General features: G+C 31.6%; 1 protein-coding gene across 1 annotated transcript; it reads left to right on the forward strand.

The window, feature by feature from the left end:
* The first annotated feature begins 267 nt into the window (after positions 1-267).
* LOC139511608 (NMDA receptor synaptonuclear signaling and neuronal migration factor-like) lies at positions 268-21,435 on the forward strand. The gene is made up of 10 exons (XM_071298509.1): positions 268-878; positions 7,479-7,696; positions 9,892-10,007; positions 10,819-10,899; positions 11,651-11,684; positions 13,198-13,268; positions 15,933-16,018; positions 16,557-16,659; positions 18,096-18,171; positions 21,131-21,435. Exons 1-10 carry the CDS (start codon positions 397-399, stop codon positions 21,322-21,324), a joined length of 1,461 nt encoding a protein of 486 aa, XP_071154610.1. The 5' UTR covers positions 268-396; the 3' UTR covers positions 21,325-21,435.
* Positions 21,436-22,347: the final 912 nt, after the last annotated feature.

A 22,347-nucleotide genomic window follows, 5' to 3' on the forward strand; every position in this document is an offset into this window, starting at 1 on the left:
TACATATCTAACAAACATCATGCGCTTTTCAAGTAATTGCATGCAGTATATCTATTGTGGAGAAGTTCAGGTGTTTTATTACTGTGCAAACAGAAAAAAATCTATGATATCTAAGTAACTTGCATGCATGCATAATTTTTATCTTTTTGTTTAGTGTTCACACTTCTGGGTAATTTTATTGTTTGAACTACACCTTTGCTCATTCATTTTTCATAAGAAAATCCCTCAGGACCAACCCTGTAGAAGATTCTACAAAGCTGAATACCTGCTTTAATAATTGATAAGTCCAAATGCATCATTGCTAGTTGGATTATTTGTCTAATTACATGGCAACGATTGTATTATGGTTTATGTATATCGAAAAAGGTACTGTCGGTACAATTCAGATTTAAAAGAATGCAACTTGGGCAATTAATAACCGGTTTTCCAGTGAGAAGGACACGTAACAAGACAATGGAAACAGTTAAGACCATTAGCGAACGTTCAAACAAGAGAGGAACAAAACGAACCACTATGGATAAGATGTTCAGAGAACAGAATAACAACAAAAAGCCGTCAAGAATCAAGATTATGGAAGTTTATGATTTTCCTAAACAATTCTTGTTGAGAAGCGAAGTTCTTTCGGACCCAGAAGACTATGTGACTATTGACAGTGAAGATAGGACTCAAAGATCAAAATCTAGATTGAAATCAGGGAGATTGAGACCAAAACTGCCAGATAAACATTCAGACTATTTAGATTTAGATTTTATGATGCCTACACAGGTTAGGGAAATTTTATTGGAGGAGGGACTTTCTAAAGATGTTATTGATTCAACTTTGGGAGTTGACGAAAAACAACATCGGAAAATTATGCAGTTGACTTTATTGGCTGAGAAGTGAGTAGGTTATTATAGTCTTTTTTGGTAGATATACATTTTATAAGTTCAATAGAATGATTTATTGAGCTTTCTTGACTAGACAAGGATACTGTTATCTGATTCGTGAATTATTGAAGCCAGTTAATGACATCTATTATCAACTCAAATTTCTGTAGAGGAATTAGCCTGTTATCGACAAATTATTCTACATTTTGATTTCTTGATAGGTAAATAAAAGTATTGCTGTGATACCATTCTAAAGTATTTGGTAAAATTTCTTGTCATCATATCGTAGTTCATGTTGACTTGACCATGCATGAACGATACACAAAGACATATATACATCTGGATGGCTATGATAAAATTTAAAAAAAGGTAGGACAGCCGGGGGTTTTGAGTTTAAAAAAATGGGCAGGGTGAACAACTTTTCAAATTAAAAAGTCAGTATGGCAATATATGTAAAAGAAAGTCAGGATAAACTAATAAAAAAGGCAGGTCCGAATTAAGTGAAAAATCAAATGGTAGCTCCCTATACGCAATTACAGTTCAACATTGTTTGCTGTTTTATTTGCGGGGACAACACAATATTTGTCATATAGGTAGGACAAATGTTTTTGCAATATTTGAGCCTTTAAAGATTGATGTAGCATTGGTATTAATAGTTAATAGACCCACTCAGTTTTTGGCTTGTATCAACGACCTCACGGCTTTAATCCATTCGGAAAGAGTTTCTACGTCTTCGTTCTCGCGTTTAACCCATTGGCTGGTATAATTCTCGACTAAATCACTCATTATTTTGAGGTTGTGTTTCTAGTTGATAGATTTAGGGAGTCGATATTTCGGGCCTTTAAATAATACATATCGCAGAGAAGTGATACTGGCAATGTTTAGGTCACCAGCAATAACGTAGCCAATTCGATATTGACGATTTTCATGTTTGCCGTTCATAAGTTAGTACCAATGGAAAAATAAGTAATTTCCGCGCCATATACACCAGGGTCTGTTCTATAAGTGCTTTTTTAATATGAATACTTGTATCTATCTGTCTTTCTTTATGACAAAATTCAGGCAAAATTCATTGTAGAAGAATTTTTAAGGAGTTAAGGCCCTTTGTTGCTTTAAAAATGACACTGACAAATGTTATGTAAAATTTGACAGCCTCTTGTTTTAAACTTTTAATGAATGAATGTTCATTTCGGCTTTGTTTGTATATTCCTTTTTGCAATTTCAAAGACGAAAACTAGAAATGTCAAACTGATCAACCACCGTAGTACTTAGATTTTAATTCTGGTTTTTTTTTCGGAATTCATTCTATCACAATTTCCAGTGTTTCTCTTATGTTTTCTTTGTAACGTGGTTAACATGGAAAAGTTAAAGTTCTACGTTTATTATGCAAACACGAATTTTATATATTGGTTACTTCATTTTGAAAAAATTCTAACCTTACAAGATTTTAATTTTTAAGGTGTTGATCAATGTTTTGTCACGCTATTTTTTTTTTCGTTTTTCTTTGTACATGAAGTTATCTATATAAGCAGCTGATATTCTATTTTTGTTTTGAGGAAAATAATATCTAAAACGACCACTCATTACTTGTTTGAAAAAGTGATATATAACCACAAATTAACGATAAGAATCAGGAAAACAAGAATGTATATCATCTTCTGAGGGATCATTATTAGTATTGTTCAAATAAGTGTCGGTTTTTACATAAATTTTCTAGTTTATCGATTTGATGAGATTAGATCTTTGTCCATAGTGAGTGATTATTATTGTCAATTGTTTGTTAATATGTCGCGATATTGACAATCACAAACAATCTAAACAAATTAATAGCTGTATAGAACAAAGAAGTTTAAAATTACAAAAAAAACCAGTTTTAATTCGCATAAAATTTCCAACAGATAGAATAAAAAAAAAAGTAATAAAAAAGGAAATAATAGAAAACATGTTACATACTGAATAATAATCTGTTTAAAATTGTTGTGGTATAACTGCACTATCAAATCAAATCAAACTTTTTTACGCTGCGGAAACAAAAACAAATTGTGTGGGTGGATTTAGATCGTAAGGTTTAAAACTGAATGTCTAGACCCACCTTAATGCAGAAGCGCATATGGCCCATGCAAAGACATTTGCCTTTTTAAATAAAAATCCCACCCCCTTTTTGAAAATCCTTTGATCCGCAATTGTCATTTAAATATTCGAAATGATGGAAACGACAAAACATGACACGAAGACAACAAACAACAAAATAATCAACTTGTTCTTAATGTATTGGCGTAAGAAGCGAAATTTATAACAGAAAAAAAAATCACATCATTATTCCAGGAATTTTCACAGGGGACAACAACAAAAAAAAACTAAACGCCGCTGTGTTCTCTTTATGTAGTGATCATCTCTAGTGTGGGATCTAGTTGATATGAACAAGGAGGTTAAACGAGTAAACATTCGGTATTTACTGCTGCTCGTGGCATTAAGGAGTTAGAACGAAAACTGAAAGGATCGTAGTCATAATGACGTGCACGGGTAGAGTGACATGTAATACTTGACACTGGCCATTCACCTAACATGGTTCATTCATCAATCAGAACACACAGATGAGGCGATTAATAATGATATTCTATTAGTGAAACATTATATGATCATAATGAATATATAGTAATTTGAACAATTGTTTATTCATCCAGTTCAAGGCTTTAATATAAATCTATTAACAGTCCGATAATCAATTCTACTATACAAATTGGGACTACTTAAACGAGTGATACTGACATTATTATGTTCATTTCTGTGTTTCTAATTAAGGTATGGTATTGCTTACAGCTATTTTGCTCATTCATAGAGGACATTGTCATATTTTCCATATCTCTTTGGGATAGATTCAGAAAAAATATCATAATATAGGATATTATATCGTCAACGAATAGCAAGAAAATGGTAAGTTTAGTAATTCAATAAATCTTTTTAACAGAAAAAAGATTCTGCTGAAGCAATTTAAAAATATCAGCCTTTAATTAATGCTCGTATTTGATATATAGTATATCCGGATTTTCCTATACGCTAGGTTTTTATTATTTGAATTAGGTTTTGAATTTCAAATATCTCGGCATCGAACATCACTGAAGAGACATTTATTGTTGAAATTCGCTACATCGGTACCTTTAACTTTACGTAATATGAGTTCTTTATCAAAATATATCTTTTTTTTTGTTTTGTATAAATATGCAATATAGATACATTATCGGAACATATAGAATGTATAGATATAATATTTCAAGGACTGGAGCTTGCATGTCAGTAACTGCTAGTAGTCCTTTGTTAATTAATGTATCATTGTCATTTTGCTTAGTTTCTTTTGTTACCTATTCTGACATCGGACACGGACTTCTTTTAAACTGAGTTTTACGGTGCGTATTGCTGTGTGTTTGTATTTTACAGTTGCAAGAGTATACAGGGAAGGGTTGAGATATCACAAAACATGTTTAACCCCGTTTCAAATCTTAGTTATTTTATAAGTTTTGGAGTTTAGGACATGACGTCCATTTTCACTGAACTAGTACACATTTTTTATTTGGTGTCCAGCTGAGGCCCATCTCCGGGTACTGGATTTTCTTGCTGCATTGAAGACCTATATAACTTCATCCAGGTTATTACATGAAAAGTGACCTGAATATAATTGTTTGAATTCCTGGACTCGACAGACTATTCATATAGTGTTATGAATAAATTATGGCTTAATTACTGGACATGAATAGGCTATCTCAGAAAAAAGTGTTGCATGGAAAGTTAATTATGTCGATATATGTGGTTCAATTCATAGGTGTACTGCTCTAGTATGCCAAAGAACAAAACAAGAAAATTAAATACAAAGGGGAGATGGAGGGATTATAAAATTAACATCCTTACTTTGGTAAAAGTAACTGGCTCTTTTTTAGAACTGTTCTATTCAGAATTGAAAGGAAATAATTATTCTATGCATTCCTAAATCGCTAACCCCATCCAGTTCTGAATACAATATTCGTCCAATAACATCACAATAATCGAGAAAAATTATAAAATAATTAGAAAATTTGATACACAGTAGTCCACAGACAGGAATGTATAGCCAATTAAGAAAAACAAGATTGTTTCAATGGTTGTCTCAATATATACGTGTATTTACAGCCGGTTCCATTGAGTGTGAAGCCAAAGGGAGTGTGAACCCAAAAGTAATATCTTTGGTTAGCTTGCTTGTTTTTTTAACTGTTCTATTCAGAATTGAAGGGACATAATTATTCTATACATTCCTAAATTGCTAACCCCATCCAGTTCAGAACATAGCGTTCGTCAAATAACATCCCAATAATCGAGAAAAATTGTAAAATAATTAGAAAATGTGATACACAGTATAGTCCACAGACAGGAATTTATAGCTAATTAAGAAAAACAAGATTTTTTTTCAATGGTTGCCTCAATATATGCGTGTTTTAAATCTTTAAAACGATCGTTGTAGATCTAAGGTTGATCGCTCGATTGATGTTTGCTTTACGTCCAGTGGAGAATATAACATTTTCATTATTAGAAGTGATTGATAGTTCGTGTTTGAGAGCACTTGATGAATGAAAAAACCGTTGCAAAATGTAAAATGACTGATTTTGTTTACCAAACTGTTCAACTCGGAAAGTCGATATTTTGTTCTACCTCTTCAGGCTTTGAACGTTTAAAACTTTGTTTTCAATACAACTTAATCTAAGTCATGTTTCTAGTCAAGTGATTTTGCAACAACCACTAGTTGAGGTAAAACCCATGTAGTAGTATAGAGGAAAGTGCATGGCAGCTATCAAGAGCCATTATTTACGTGTAAACTGGTATTGATAACGACAACAATTTATATCATATGAAAAAAACAGCAGCGCAAATTCATAAATAAATCTTCATTTCTAGAAATTTGATATTTTTGTACATTTGTCCTTTTCTCTTTCAGCTAATTTGTTCGCTAACTTGTTAACATAATAGTGGTAATCGACAGAAAAACATTAAATATTTAAACAACTAAAATGTCAACGGCAATTATGTGCAATTATTGCTAACTTTATACATGAATGTGCAAACAATATGCAGCATAATTTAATCTGGCATAGTTGCATAAGAGACAAATAAAGCCTTGTATATTGTTAAAGCAATGGCGTGTAAGTTTAACCTACCTTCAACTCTAACCGTTAACGGATTTACTGCGCTTTTTTTATTCTTTTGATTATTATGGGGGTAACTTCGATTTTTCTAATTGGATCATTAAGGGATTTACTGCGTTTTCTGATTAGTATTATTAAGAGTTTTTTATTTGGGTTATTAAAGGTTTTACGTCTTTTTTTTCTCTTATTTGGATTACTAGTACTCCGGTTTTGTTGCGTTTTCTCATTTGGATTATTAAGGGAGGCGAAAGATATCTGAGGGACATTCAAACTTATAAGTCGAAAATAAACTGACAATGCCATGGATAAAAAGAAAACGACCAACAGACAAACAATTATAGTTCACCAAACACAGCATAGAAAACTAAGGACCGAGCAACACGAGCCCCACCAAAAACTGGGGGTGACCTCAAGTGCTTTGTTTTCTGTATGTGCCTGTCTCAAGTCCACAACCGGTAATTCAGTGGTTGTTATTTATGTATCACATTTGTCTTTCTTTTATCAATTTGTACGTAACTCAGGCCGTTAGTTTTCTCTTTTGAATTGTTTTCTCGTATGTCATTTCTGGGCCTCATATAGGAAGCAATATGCGGTATGGACTCAATGTTTTAGACTGTACGGTTATCTATACTTGTAACCGTCAGAAACTCGGAGTTGTCTGATTGGTAACACTGCATGTGACATCTTATTTTTATATTTAATGCGTTTTTCTGGTTTGCATTATACAGGTTTTAAATTGATTTTCCTGATTTTAATTTTCAATGTTTTTACTGCATTTTGTTGTTGTTGTTCTTCTAATTGATTACCTTTTTGAAAATAATAAGAGTGTTTATAATCAGTCTATCTAGATTTCTTGATATCGGTTGTTTTTGTAGATGGTTTTATTGCGTTTTCTGATTTGAATTTCTAGTATTAGGGATTTTACATCGTTTTTCTAATTTGGATTATTGAGGGAGGCGATAGATATCAGAGGGATACTCAAACTTATAAGTCCTAAATAAACTGACAACGCCATGGCTAAAAAGAAAAAGACAAACAGACAAACAGACAAACACAACATAGAAAACTAAGGACTGAGCAACACGAAACCCAAAACACGTTTAATTGTGCTGAAGTTTCAATTTGTGGCGTAACTAAAAAACAAATATTAAGTTGCCATTAAAACAAGACTGGTATTATGGGAATTCTGACAAAAAACGAAATGTATGGTAAAAATTGATATTTACATCATCTGACAATGTTTAGGCTAAATTTTCTAATTAATTACTGGAAAAAAAGTTGCATGTTTAAATAGCAATCAAATTATCAGAACGGCAAATATTAACGTTAATTATATATGAATTTGATTGTTAAACATCACGAAACAACGAATTTATATCTTAGAGAATTGAATATTTACACCCTACAGCACCTAATATACCAGATAAATGTCAACGCATTTCAGATACAAGAGGTTTCCACAAGAATGTAAGACTACAAGCACAACAGATATCAAACCGAAAAATTTTCATAGTCTTTACCACGAACAAGATCATATTGGATGTAAAAGCTGCAGTGACGTCAGAGCCAGACAGGAACGAAGAAATACACGGACCCGTCCTTGGAAGGAAACAAATATACCCGACACAATGTCATCAAACGAAGAAACCAATGAAAGCCCAGGTAAGTAACGTCGATATTAATCATAGCTCATGTAATTCCATGTAAATTAATTATTACCCCAGTTTAAGCTGATGTTAACTTGTGATAGCTCAGGTTAGTCAATGTTGACTTCCGACAGCCCAGGTAAGTCGATGTTAACTTGTGATAGCTCAGGTAAGTCAATGATGACTTCTTACAGTCAAGGTAAGTCAATAAATTTGAGAATGGAAATAGGGGGTAAGTCAAAGAGACAACAACCCGACCATAGAGAAAACTACAAATGTTGACTTCTGACAACTCAGCCAAGTCGATGTTAACTTTGATAGCTCATGTAAGGAGATGTTTATTAATAAAAGCTAAGGTAAGTCAGAGTAAAGTTTTCTATTAGTTTATGGACAGGAAGTTGCCTTATCTTGATTTTAAAAGGTTTTGACTTTATTTCAGTCAGAAGGGTACTGATACTTGCCAAACGTCAAATAATACAGCCTTGAAAAAATATACGTTTTAAAAAATCTAACTTTAAATACCTCATGTATATAGACAATGCTTCGATTTTATTAGGTGAAGTATCTAGACTCCGTGATGCCTCGAATTTAAATCGTACATTATAAAACATATTTTTTTAAATAAAGCAATTTATACGGCAATCAATTTCCAGCATGTAATGAACAATTATACGACTTAAATCAATTACTATGCCGAATAGCTTCAAATGTGCTAAAATAAGATAGATGACATGGAATAAAGCAGTTATAGTGAAAAGTGCTAAAAATTTGAATATAGAAGAGATCATAGGAAGTGAATGGAAAGTGTTTTCATATTGTTGTTGTTACAAAAACTAGATAAATCGAATGTTTTTTCAGGAACAATTGAATATAATGCATATGATTATACAGAATGATCATACGGAATATTTATAAATAATATCAGACATTGGCATAGAATAAACAGGACCATATGGAAACGTTCATATACACTCATGACAATATCAGATTTGTTTATTCATTTAACCTTTTACAAACACTCGGTCAACACTAAATCAATAGAAAGGAATTTAGTTTCTTGTATCACAAGAAATCATTACATAAAAATCCTTCGCTAACATCTGTCATAAAGAAAAATCCTGTAATGTTCCGAACAAACATGTTTTCCGTGAACACGAAAAATCTCTTGGGTCTTCATCAATTTGTCATCCTTTGCTTTGTGTAAATATTTCTCTATTGACTTTTTATGGTAACTAATGTCAGTATTTGTTTTCGTCAAACATTTTTACAATATCATGATTTGTAAAAAAATATATGAGATTGATTTATATTTATTTTGTTTGTTATGTATCAGTTTCATCAACATGATATTAATTGTCAGTAAAGAATGATAAGTTTCATTCGTTCTCCTCAAGCTTCACGATCAAACCTGTGAACTTGTTTCCAACAACATTTATTTTTCAGGTTACTATGTCGATTACTTGGAATATTTTATTTTTGAAAAACACATATCTAGATTGTATCCAAAATACATATTTCTTTAAAGATTTCAATTCTGTTTATTTTGCTCTTAATTTGAGTGTGAGCGTTTCCAATACTATAGTTTTAAAACAAGTAATATTTCCTTTTTTTCGCGAACAATTGTAAATATTAAACTGACTCAGATACATACCAGCATTTATAGCTGAATGCGAGTTTCTATAGTTTGTTCCCGGTCAATGGTCTACAGAGAGTTTGCGATTCAGTGTATTCGTACACTTATGGTCGACAAAGAAATACATCGGAGACTAAAAGATTTACTTATTAGAGTTAACGAGAGAAATTTACTGCAGCAGATAAGCAGTTCAACCAGTATAGGTTAACAGTTTGGATCGGCAAAACTTATGACAAGCTTCAAAGGACTGTTATAACCAAAAATATTAAAACTTAAGCCAAACCCGGACTGCACATTAAAGATACGCATGGGGATATTTATGAGATTTTGACACAGATCTATGACTTACAATATAAAAAAGAAGATGTGGTATGATTGCCAATGAGAAAAGATTATTTCAATTTGTTGAAGATAAGTTGAAAACCAGCAAAATTATGTTATAGATTCATTTAACCATCGGTACTGACATTCACGAAATAATTAACAATCACTGATTTACTTTAAAGTGAAAGTATGAAGAAGTTGATTTTTCGACCATCTAACAGAAAAAGGTTTCACGCTTGTTCTACTTTTTACAGGTGAGAAGGTAGAAGAGACATTTTTCTTGACTGATGCAGAAAAAATAAGATGGTCTGCAGACCAAGAAGAGGAAAGAGTTTTGATGGGAAACCATTTTGATCCTCCAAGAGTTGTGGTTAGTAATGACTTTATTATGTTTCGGAATTAATGACGATGTACACAAATTTAAACTTTTATCAATCAGCATGAGAAAAGGGACCACACTTTTATTGTTACTTGACCATTCGTTTGATGTGTTTGAGAGTTTGATTTTGGTATTTGATTAGGGACTTTCCTTTTTGAATTTTCCTCGGAGTTCAGTATTTTAGTGATTTTTTTCTTTTGACTGTAAGTGTTGCTCTCAACCTGTGCAGTTTATTGAAATTCTGACCAGATATCAATTTGCTTTCTCAAACCAAACTGTTCAACTGGTCAGAAATTTCAACAAACTGCTGTAGAAAACAACGAACAAGTTGTGAAAGTGCAACATAACATAATTGTGGAAATAACAACAAATATCGACCCTCAATTTCAAACAAAAGAACTTAGTATTCAAATGTCAACGAAGAGATTTAAGATTTGATTAAACCATGTTTATGTTTACAGTTGTATGTTCCAATATTTTTTTTTACAGTGAACAAAGATATCTGAGAGGAATGAAATTTTGGAGAAAAAAAGATGTTAACGAGTGTACTAAAAGATATATTATAAATATGATTGTGATATTTAAATGTTTGTTTGATAAAAATATCTAAGTAAACATTCAATTCTTTTGGTTTTTTTTAATTCAAAATCATGCAAACATTACATTTTTATGATATCATTTTCTTTTATACTTTGCTAGTAAGTGAGTAGTTTTTCATTGAGTTTATTGACACGGTTCAACTGGATTTCTCTTTCAATGATATAATCTTGATAATATGTTGAGTTTAATTTATTTTTTTCAGCTGATATCTTCCAAAGTTCCAAAGAAACACCTTATTCCAAAGCTCTTTCATGACAATAAGAGAATATTACAAATTGTTTACGTAAGTGATTTCATTGGTGTTACTGGAAAGGGGTTTTGGAGTATTTTGTTCTGTTTTAGTAATACAATTTCTCGAAAGAACAATTAGGTAGACCTACCTGGAACAATGTTTAGTGTCCAATCCTAATCGAAGTATGAGTTATAATGATGAGGTGTTTTTTCAACGACCTTGACTACCCATGTGGGTCAATTTCTTGAAAGGACAAAGGTAACACAAAAAATTAGGTAGACATACTTGAACAATGTTTAGAGTTCAATCCTAATCAAAGTATGAGTTATAATGCTGTGAGAGTGTTTAAACGATCTTGACTACCCATAAGGGTATTGCACGGTCGGGTGTGCGGTAATATGTTGTTAAAAAATGAGTTGAGTAAGATTATTACATTTTTGAAAAAAGTAACAAACAAGTCAAACAGGGTTTTCAGTTATCTGTTTGTAACCTATCAAAAGATATAATTGGCCATAAATTACTGCTTTCACATACCTATCAAACATGATAACTTCACTTCATTGTCCGTTTTACACACTCAAGTATATGTGCTTTAACGAAAATTTTGCGAAAACACTTCATTGGAGTAACTTGTGGTGCGCCATTCAAACTATTAGTGTTTTATAGCAATTCATAGTCAGTGCCAAAGTTATAATTCATTAGAAAGTTTCCTTTTTTCATTTTTCCTTTCAGTTTTTTACAAGTGTACATGTACATCATGCCAAAAAATATGATAACTGATATTTTTTTTTGTCCTTTTCAGGATTTTGATACTTGGTCTTTCTCTGATATAAATGGTAAGTAATACATTTTTACTTATAAGAATAAGGAGATGTGGTATGCTATATACTGTTGTTGTTTTTTTGTATCTAAATGAAACGGTAGTCTTAAAACTAAACATAATTTTATTGAAGCATTTTTGTCGAAGGTTTTAGTTTGCAGACAATCAGCCACTTAAGTTTGACCAGGAGAGACATAGGAATTTAAACAAACGTATGCATATAACTTGTGGTCGAACTGTTTTTAAATATGTTGTTTCAAATAACACATTTTATTTTTGTTCTTTCTAAATTACAGTTTATTTTTGTTTATCATAAAAGAATGTTAAAAAAAAGTTATATGTTTGCTTTTTTATTCCTTCAGAAATATTTCATTCTGTTAGAAAAATTTCTTCTCATTTATATAACGTGCGATCCATTTGATACAAAATAGGACATATAATGCATAGCAAGGATAGACCCTTGCGAGGTTATTTCCTACATCCAGTTTTAAATTAGTTGGGTTCTTAAAGGGTTAGTTTAATAAATAAAGGCAACAGTAGTATACCGCTGTTCAAAAACCCGATGTGTATTCATTAGTTTGTGGTTATCTCTATTTATATATTAATTTTCTTGTACTTCGGGAATTCGCTGTTGACAACAGAGTATAGTTTCTATTGAATATACTGACAACATTTCTAGGTTAGGGACGGTTGAAGTCGACATATTTTTTTTTGAAGACTTTTCTATTGTTGAATTCCGTACAATCATGTCTGAGTAACTTTGGGTAGGTTGCTGTTTAATTTATATTTATTCGATCTCTTTTTTTTTGTGTGTTAAAATCAGAGGTAGTCGCTAAATGTGGACAAAAATATATCACTAAAACATAAGAAATCGTCATGTGGATAAAAAATTTATCACTAAAACATAAGAAATCGTCATGTCGATAAAAATATATCACTAAAGCATAAGAAATCGTCATGTGCTTAAAAATATATCACTAAAACATAAGAAATCGTCATGTCGATAAAAATATATCACTAAAACATAAGAAATCGTCATGTGGATAAAAAATATATCACTAAAACATAAGAAATCGTCATGTCGATAAAATATATCACTTCAACATAAGAAATCGTCATGTCGATAAGAATATATCACTAAACATAAGAAATCGTTCAGGTCATCATAGTCAATACTTGGCGGTTATATCTACAACAAAGAATTTGTTCAAGCGTATACTATTTGGTGACTCCATTAGCATATAATTCCTATGCATTACCTACATTTGCCTGGAATTTGATGCGAATGTCATACAAGTGAAAGGTTTAGCTAGTTATAAAACCAGGTTCAATCCACCGTTTTCTTCATAAGAAAATACCTGTATCAAGTCAGGAAAATGACAGTTGTTATCCATTGTTTGGTGTGTTTGAACTTTTGATTTTGCCATTTGATCAGGGACTTTCCGTATTGAATTTTCCTCAGAGTTCAGTATTTTTTTTATTTTACTTTTTATAGTCCTATTAACTAACTTACAATAATCGTTTTTCAGATGCTATTCAGAAGAGATTGGATAGTGTTAAACCTGCCTGCAAAGCAAAGTCTGTGATATTATTTTGTCAGGTAATGTATGCCAGGAATACAAATAAAGTTAGAAAACGTTTCTACCAATCATAACAATTAAACTTGTTGTTAGCATATATTCTTGTGACCGTTAAACGTTTCCATGATAAGTACTGAAATCTATAACTGAAAACTTTGCTTATGTGCTTGGTATGATATTTTATGCCGTTAAGGATAGGAATTTATATTAATATTGAATTCATGTAATTGTCTATTGATTCTAGTTTTATAACAACCTTCTCTTTCAAAAACTGTTGACTTTTATGTTATAATTTCAAACATTCCATTCTATAAAGTAAACATATTCATGTAATTACGAGTTAATGATAATTGTGTGAGAACTAAGTGTGCCGAAACAAATGATTTAGTTTGTCTTCACTTGCGTCGCCAAAAGCAAGAGCATATCGTGTAACCACCCCGTTAGTTTCAACTAAAAGTCATTTAGGGGATCATGTTCATGATCATGTGTCATTCGTATCTCCAACAGTTTTTCGTTTACATTATTCAAACTTTGCACCGATGCCGCACACAGAATGAATATCTTAACTTCCGATTTTATACAGATATATATACTAGTATATTCCAATCACAAATCTCGACACATTTGTAATCCGTAATACATGTATACATATATATATCTATATATATATTTGTCTCAAGTTCTACATGTCTGCTTTTTAGTCATGCTTGTCTTTGAATTTTATTGATGGTACCTAAAGATATGTGTAACTCAGATGATTTCGTTCAATATTATTTTAACTTGTACTGTACAGTGAGTGTAAATATATTGAAGACTGAAGACTAAATAGAACTACATCCTCCCTAAGTTTTCCCATACATCCTTTCCCAGATTTCCCACGCTGCGTTGGAGATCCATTGGGGACCTTCAGCTTCTACGCTTTGGTCGGGTTGTTGTCTCTTTGACATATTCCCCATTTTCATCATCAATTCTATGATATGTTTGGAACACAGTCCTTTTGTCATTGAATGAGTTAGCTTGTAAATTACTACATCCTCCATCGGATTTCCCATGTATGACATGTTTGTAACGTAGTCCTTTTTGTCATTGAAAAAAATCAGGAAAAATAGTAGAGGAGGGAATCGCACGAATTTTAAAAGGAACCACACCGTTTGCATAGGATTAGCGACCTACGTTATTTGGTCCCCGGTTGATAGTTGTCTCATTAGCGATCGTTCCACATATCTGTTTATTATATAAGCGTCCACTTATATGCATACATGACTATTTTATTAAGTATATTATAGAACGCATAGTTTGTGTCATGTGTTATGCCAACAGTGTTCCTCAAACATTAAACAATTGTTCATTCATTGAAAGCAGATTAAAGATGTATTTTCTTATCCCAGGCATAGATTACCTTAGCCGTATTTGGCACAACTTTTTGGAATTTCGGATTCTCAATGCTCTTCAACTTTGTACTTGTTTGGCTTTATAAATATTTTGATATAAGCGTCACTGATGAGTCTTATGTAGACGAAACGCCCATCTGGCGTACTAAATTATAATCCTGGTACCTTTGATAACTATTTACACCACTGGGTCGATGCCACTGCTGGTGGACGTTTCGTCCCCGAGGGTATCACTAGCCCAGTAGTCAACACTTCGGTGTTGACATGAATATCAATAATGTGGTCATTTTTATAAATTTCCTGTTTACAAACCTTTGGATGTTTCGAAAAACTAAGGATTTTCTTATCCCAGGCATAGATTACCTTAGCCGTATTTGGCACAACTTTTTGGAATTTTGGATCCTCAATGCTCTTCAACTTTGTACTTGTTTGGCTTTATAAATATTTTGATATGAGCGTCACTGATGAGTCTTATGTAGACGAAACGCGCGTCTGGCGTACTAAAGTATAATCCTGGTACCTTTGATAACTATTCACAATCTTTTTTGGACAGATTTGAATGATTTTTGTCTTGTGGTTTCGTTATTCAAAACTTTATATTTTTTATTGAATGCTTAGAGTGCCATATTGTTGGTATCATGTTTTAGTTTAATGGCGTTTCTTCAAAATAATGTGTTTAACTTTGATAAATGTTTACACACAAAATAAAGATACAAACCTCTTCTTTTTTTTTTTTAGACATATTGAATTATTGTATTGTTTCTTTGTGTATTAAAATTTATAATTGTCATAATAAAGCCTAGCGAGTTGTCTCATTGGCACTTAAACAACACCTTCTTATATCTATATATAGGATTGAATACCCTGATGGTAAATACAAAGGTTGAGAGCATAATTGATAAAATAAACAAGCAAAAAAACAGGCTAACTTGACTTTTTATAGTCATTTCAGGGCAAAAACTCATGAAAGATAACAAAAATATATTCAAGGGCACAAAACACACATTTTGTTTACAAAAGTCAAACTGATTGATGGCACTCAAATCAAAATAGTTTGTCACCCAAATCAATTACGACTCTGAAAAGCATTGAAAAGCATTGAAAAGCATTGAAAAGGATTGAAAACCAAAAAAACGTTGTTTCAAATCTGACTAAGTACATGTAGATATAAAATTAAAACTACATTGTATAGGGGCGATTGTATTAACACACCGACAGCATATAATATTAAAGATTAAATGAAAGTAAAATGTTAATAGTTCAAGAGATGTTAATTTCATATTTCTACTTTAGGGTGGATCCGGTTTTTTGTACTTATTGAGAAAATATGTAGTAACTCCTCAGAAAATGCACAAGGAATCGTATCAAGATGTTAGAGAGTAAGTAAGTATTTAACTATGAGTCGTTATCTGTCACATTACCCATTTCCATTTATTCTTAGTTTTATTGGTTTTTCAAATAGTCTGGAAATTGTATTCATAAATAAGGTAGACATCATTCATTATTTATTTAATTCATAAAACTTACCATAGTTACATTGGTAAAGTACATAAAAATTCATAGAATTTAAGCAGATATGCATTTGCGTTGAACATTTATAGACCAATTGAATTATATGTTATGTCCAAAACAGACAATCATGATTAATGCCAGAATATTTTATATTTGCATTTTTTTCTTTCTATCGCTATTTCATCGTTTTTTCGTCATTTCACGATCTACTCTTACCAGTATAGACCCGTGACTAAATGTCCCTTTTCCATTTTAGTATAGATGACTGTGTAAGTGCTGGTTTATTTATGTATGCAACGTATTGAAGACTATAGTCCAAGAGTGACATACATTCTATTAACTTGGTACGCTTTCCTGTTTACATGTATATGAAATATCTGAATATACCATTTATTCTATTCTCAGATTCTGGAAACGTCTTGGAAGTCAAATCAGCAAACTTTGCCAAGGAGAATCAAAAATAAACATTGTATGCAAGAACGTGAGTGAAGGTCGACAAGGCAAAGAGGTATAATACTGATATTTATAATATAACATATCAATACTTTTGAAAAGGAATTTTTAACTGATATACTAGTTTACAATAATAAGTGTAAATATGAGTTAATCAATAGTGATATAATATTGAACATGGTTAGCAAACTAGTATATATTGTCCGCTTAATAATTATTCAAATTCAGTTAAACTTATGTCACACATACCTCAGACAGTAGTTTACCAAAGTTGAAATATCGTTAATCGATTAAAAAAATACAAATCAAGGTATTAAATCAAAACCGTGAGAATTAAAAAAAAAAAAGAAGACCAGCGCATTGACAGGGTACGCGTATACTGTTCATGCTATGTCTGCATCGCCAGCCTTTTGTAGGATTCGTGTTTCTCTCCTTTTCTATCTGTAAAAGTGTTTTGTGGTCTAGTATTCTCTTTTTCACCATTATGTTACATAGATTTCTTCGACATATGTTTTATTTCACATGTGTCGTTTTTTTTTTCAATCGATTTATGACTTTTGAACAGCGGTATGCTACTGTTGCCTTTATTTATGAAATTCCTTTTTCGGAATAAATACATATTATATCTACAAAAAAAGATATGACATTTACACTAAGAGTTATCATAACGTCACAGACACATGCCTTGCACAACAAGATAATATAAATTTGTCATTAGATGAATTTAAAAATAGCAATTGTTTAGTAAGGTATGACACTTTTGCATAATGTTTGCTTGCACTAGTCTACATAACTATACTCATTTTGAAAATGTTTTTGTTTTTATAATTACATGACATGTATGTTTCTTAAATATTGGTCTTTTTAATTAGCTGAAAGTAATTGCGGGGCATTATATTCAAATTGAAAGTCTCAATAAAATTCAACATTGATGACTGTGCTTTCAATGACAACATCACCACAATGCTTTAGAAAACAAACAAAATTCTTGATATAACTCATACACTCTTACACTTTATACAAAATGTGCTCCGGTCAACTCTTTTTACTCCCAAATAAAATTACATAAAGAATCATATAATTTTTAAACGAAAAAAAGGACGATGAATTACAGTTATAATTTCACCTCATTGCCTAGATGATTTTCAGAACAAATGTAGACATCAATGATATAAATACCATTTAAGGTGGTACCCAACACTTTTACTAAAATTAATTTGGCTCGTTTATTTTCTTGAAATTTTGACAAAGTATTTACTTTGAACCTTTAACAAAAATATAAAAATTCTAAAAAATTTGAACCAACCGTTTTATCAGAAAAATTACACTGGTTATATAGCAGTTTGACAAACACTTATTTTGATGATTGAGAAGCTTAATATTCCCTTTACAACACAACGTAATTAAAACGTGTAGCTGATTTTACAGAGTGATCTCCCTGTAGTGTTAGGTACCAGCTTAATCATAAATATTTTATTTTTTCCAATAAAGGTGATTAGATCAATCCAACGATTGGTTCACTCAGACATGGTGAAAGTTGAAGTAGTCGACAATACAAATGAACAAGGTATGTATTTTTCCTTGTCGAAGGAACTTGCCGGGTTGTGCACAACGACTCGAAAAAGGCTGCTTAAATTTCTCTTCAAATTAAAGCTTACATGATGTATATGCATGTACAATATTAAACCTTTGCATAAATGAATATACCCCTTGATCTCTTATTTCTGTAAAGATTTAGACAAGTAGGTTAAGAAGCAACTGTATTGGATGGAAAAAAACAAAATGTTCATTGACCCTTTTCACAAAGAACTGCTTATCTGACGGTAACTATTTCATTTTAATATTGCATTTTTGGCGATTTAAACTTATGTCAGATTCATTTTATTGATGAACAAAAACATGAAATTTGTTATAATTTGAAGTCTTGAAGTACTGCAAACAGAACATATTTTTTAATTTGAAATTTTAGTTGCAGTTTCTTGTCTAGTGTAATTCATGTTATTATAAAGAAGACGAAAGGTCTAGTTTTGGAACAGCTCGAACATTAAATAAATACGTTCATAGATAACCAATACCATCATACAAACATCATACAGATTTCTATATAATTAATGTGTGATTTACTATTTGTCTCTTCAGGGAACCGTGTTAGATTTTGTTAACGTAGTTTAATTAAAACATTAACAGCGAGATCAGTTTTTTTTTACAGTTGTGATATGTTTCCCGAGAGAAACAAGCACGTTGAACCTTGTAAAATGTGTAATAACAAAATAAAATTTTATAATAACACAATACCCATTACTTGTTCCAAACGATACAGGATAAATTGAAGATGTAAGGACTTGTAAATACTCTATGGATGAAAATTATTAATAAAATCGTTACATTTTAATCTAATATTAACAGTTTATAAATTACAAGAATATAAAGTATTGCTAAACTAATATCACAACTCCCGCAAGTAACATTATTCTATGATGGTTTTCTGTTAACGCCCATTTTATTCAAATATCCTAAACGTTTTACAATTTAGGCTTGCAAACAATTGGTTAGAGCTTGCCTTACTTGTGTATATTGTATTAGAAACAATGAAAACGATATTAGGTGTTGGTTTTGTTTTAAACTATTTTAAATAACTTTGCGCCTTCAAACTTGTTATATACGCTGATAGAAGAAAAGTAAAATACTCCAAGGAAAACCAAAATCGGAATGTCCTTTATCAAATGCAAAATCATAAGCTCAAACACATCAAACGACTGATCTTATTGATTTTTACTGCTCTTTTAAAATTTTGTCAAAACATCTTATTGTAAAATTCAAATGTTTTACCTTTTTAGCTCACCTGGCCCACAGGGCCAAGTGAGCTTTTCTCATCACTTGGCGTCCGTCGTCCGTCGTCCGTCGTCCGTCGTCGTCGTCGTCGTCGTCATCCGTCGTTAGCTTTTACAAAAATCTTCTCCTCTGAAACTGCTGGGCCAAATTAAACCAAACTTGGCCATAATCATCATTGGGGTATCTAGTGAAAAAAATGTGTCCGGTGACCCGGCAAACCAACCAAGATGGCCGCCATGGCTAAAAATAGAACATAGGGGTAAAATGCAGTTTTTGGCTTATAACTCAAAAACCAAAGCATTAAGAGAAAATCTGACATGGGGGTAAAATTGTTTATCAGGTCAAGATCTATCTGCCCTGAAATTTTCAGATGAATCGGACAACCCGTTCTTGGGTTGCTGTCCCTAAATTGGTAATTTTAATGAAATTTTACTGTTTTTGGTTGTTATCTTGAATATTATTATAGAAAGAGATAAACTATAAACAGCAATAATGTTCAGCAAAGTAAGATTTACAAATAAGTCAACATGACCGAAATATTCAGTTGACCCCTTTAGGAGTTATTGCCCTTTATAGTCCATTTTTAACCATTTTACGTAAATCTTAGTAATCTTTTACAAAAATCTTCTCCTCTGAAACTACTGGGCTTAATTAATCCACACTTGGCAACAATCATCATTGGGGTATCTAGTTTAAAAAAATGTGTCCGGTGACCCTGCCATCCAACCAAGATGGCCGGTACGGCTAAAAATAGAACATAGAGGTAAAATGCAGTTTTTGGCTTATAACTCAAAAACCAAAGCATTTAGAGCAATCCTGACATGGTGTAAAATTGTTTATCAGGTTAAGATCTATCTGCCCTTAAATTTTCAGATGAATCGGACAACCCGTTGTTGGGTTGCTGCTCCTGAATTAGTAATTTTAAGGAAATTTTGCTGTTTTTGGTTACTATCTTGAATATTATTATAGATAGAGATAAACTGTAAACAGCAATAATGTTCAGCAAAGTAAGATTTGCAAATAAGTCAGCCATGACCGAAATGGTCAATTGACCCCCTAAGTAGTTATTGTCCTTTATAGTCAATTTTTAACAATTTTCATAAAATTTGTAAATTTTTACTAACATTTTCCACTGAAACTACTGGGCCAAGTTCATTATGAATAGAGCTAATTGTAAATTGCAAGAATGTTCAGTAAAGTAAGATGTAGAAACACATCACCATCACCAAAACACAATTTTGTCATGAATCCATCTGCTTCCTTTCTTAAATACTCACATATACTTAGGTGAGCGACACAGGCTCTTTAGAGCCTCTATTTGATGTTTGATGTTATATTTATAATATTACACTATAAGGATAACAGGACTTATCTTAAATTTTGGACAGAACGAAAAACTTAACTACCAACTAATAACAAACTCCCCCTACAAAACATAGATGTACAAATAACAAGGAACAACCCACGGTCCAGATAGCAAGACTTGGTACAGTCACACAGTGCGTTTGTGTTAACTGATCATACGTGCATACAAACCCTTTAGTCGGTGATAACCATTGGTTGTATAATTTAAACATACATGTTGTGCAGTTAAAAAGAGGATGACCATTACCTTGAAAAAAAATCAATAGAAAACGGTTATAGTTTGGAAAGCATTATGCTATAATATTATAATTTTCTTATTTTGATTGTAGGTTTAAAAATACTTGATCTTTATTTTAATGTTGATCGATTTAACTTGTGGTCAGAATCTATGGACGATAGTGACAATGAAATAGATTTTAGTATTCTGGATGAGAAAAGCAAGAATTGTCAAATAGACGATGACAAGGACATACCACGAACTATCTCATCATTAGCAGCAGAAGTGGAAAATGAATCTTCATAAAATGGACTGTTTAGGTTTATGATATTTAATCATTTGTGCTTTCACTTGACAATTTAAAAAAAAAGATTGTTTTGATTATGCAAGTTCAGTTAATAAAAGATGTAAATTTCATAGGACTTATGGATTTACTAAAAGGGGCACTAGCTGCGAGATATATAAAAAATCTAAAGTATGATTTTTTTTTTATCAACAACAGTGACTTTGACAACAACATAAGTTAAAACTATCGTGCGTACCTTACATTGTCGTATACTAAATTTATAAATTGTCTATTGCATTTACCCGCACTTGGTTGATACAACAGCTAGAGGACTATTATTGCTCGAGATTAATTACTATTGTTGGATCAGTCTTCACTGTTTTAGAAATTACATGATTCATTAATCAACATTTTTTTTATAGTTCCCGTTTGATATAATTAGAAATTATTTAGAAACTACGTTTGAAAAAGTTGAACACGGACAAATTTTGCTATTTTTTAGGTGCATATTGATCAGGTAGATAATTAATTTTGACGCATTTATACATTTCTGACTTTCAAATCTTTTAAGTTGAGTGTTCCTAGAAAAGGTTACAGAATAAAAATTATTCGTTGCACGAAATTTATTGAATTTTATTTTCATTTACCTTAAGTCCAAATGCTTACAGAACTACTCTTATTTCCATATGCAAATCTTTTAAAATACATTGACTGTTATCTTTGATGAAAATCTTTATTACACTAGTAGAATATCGAAACCAAAGTCATGGAGAGCCGAATTCTCGTGCTGCCTTTTTTGAAGCCTAAAAAATAATATCATTAAAGCAACATTTTTGCGACTCACTAAAACGGTGCAATATTAATTTAAATATGGGAAAAAAATGACTTCTTTTTTAACTAATTCCATTCGATACATGTAATGAAATCGAGTGGACCTAAGGACACAACTAGTTTATGTACTAAAATTGCAGCACCAATATCGCATTTAACAAAGTTTTGTGACTATTTACTTTTGTTTTCGTATTAAAATCATTTATTTCTTT

This window comes from Mytilus edulis, chromosome 2 (genome assembly GCF_963676685.1).
Source record: "Mytilus edulis chromosome 2, xbMytEdul2.2, whole genome shotgun sequence".
NCBI classification, from domain to species: Eukaryota; Metazoa; Mollusca; class Bivalvia; order Mytilida; family Mytilidae; genus Mytilus; species Mytilus edulis.

Coding starts and splice junctions, on each gene's coding strand:
- LOC139511608 (XM_071298509.1), top strand. CDS start 397: ATGCAACTTGGGCAATTAATAACCGGTTTTCCAGTGAGAAGGACACGT. Junction 7,697..9,891: donor AGAAACCAATGAAAGCCCAG/GTAAGTAACGTC, acceptor TACTTTTTACAG/GTGAGAAGGTAGAAGAGACA. Junction 10,008..10,818: donor TTGATCCTCCAAGAGTTGTG/GTTAGTAATGAC, acceptor TATTTTTTTCAG/CTGATATCTTCCAAAGTTCC.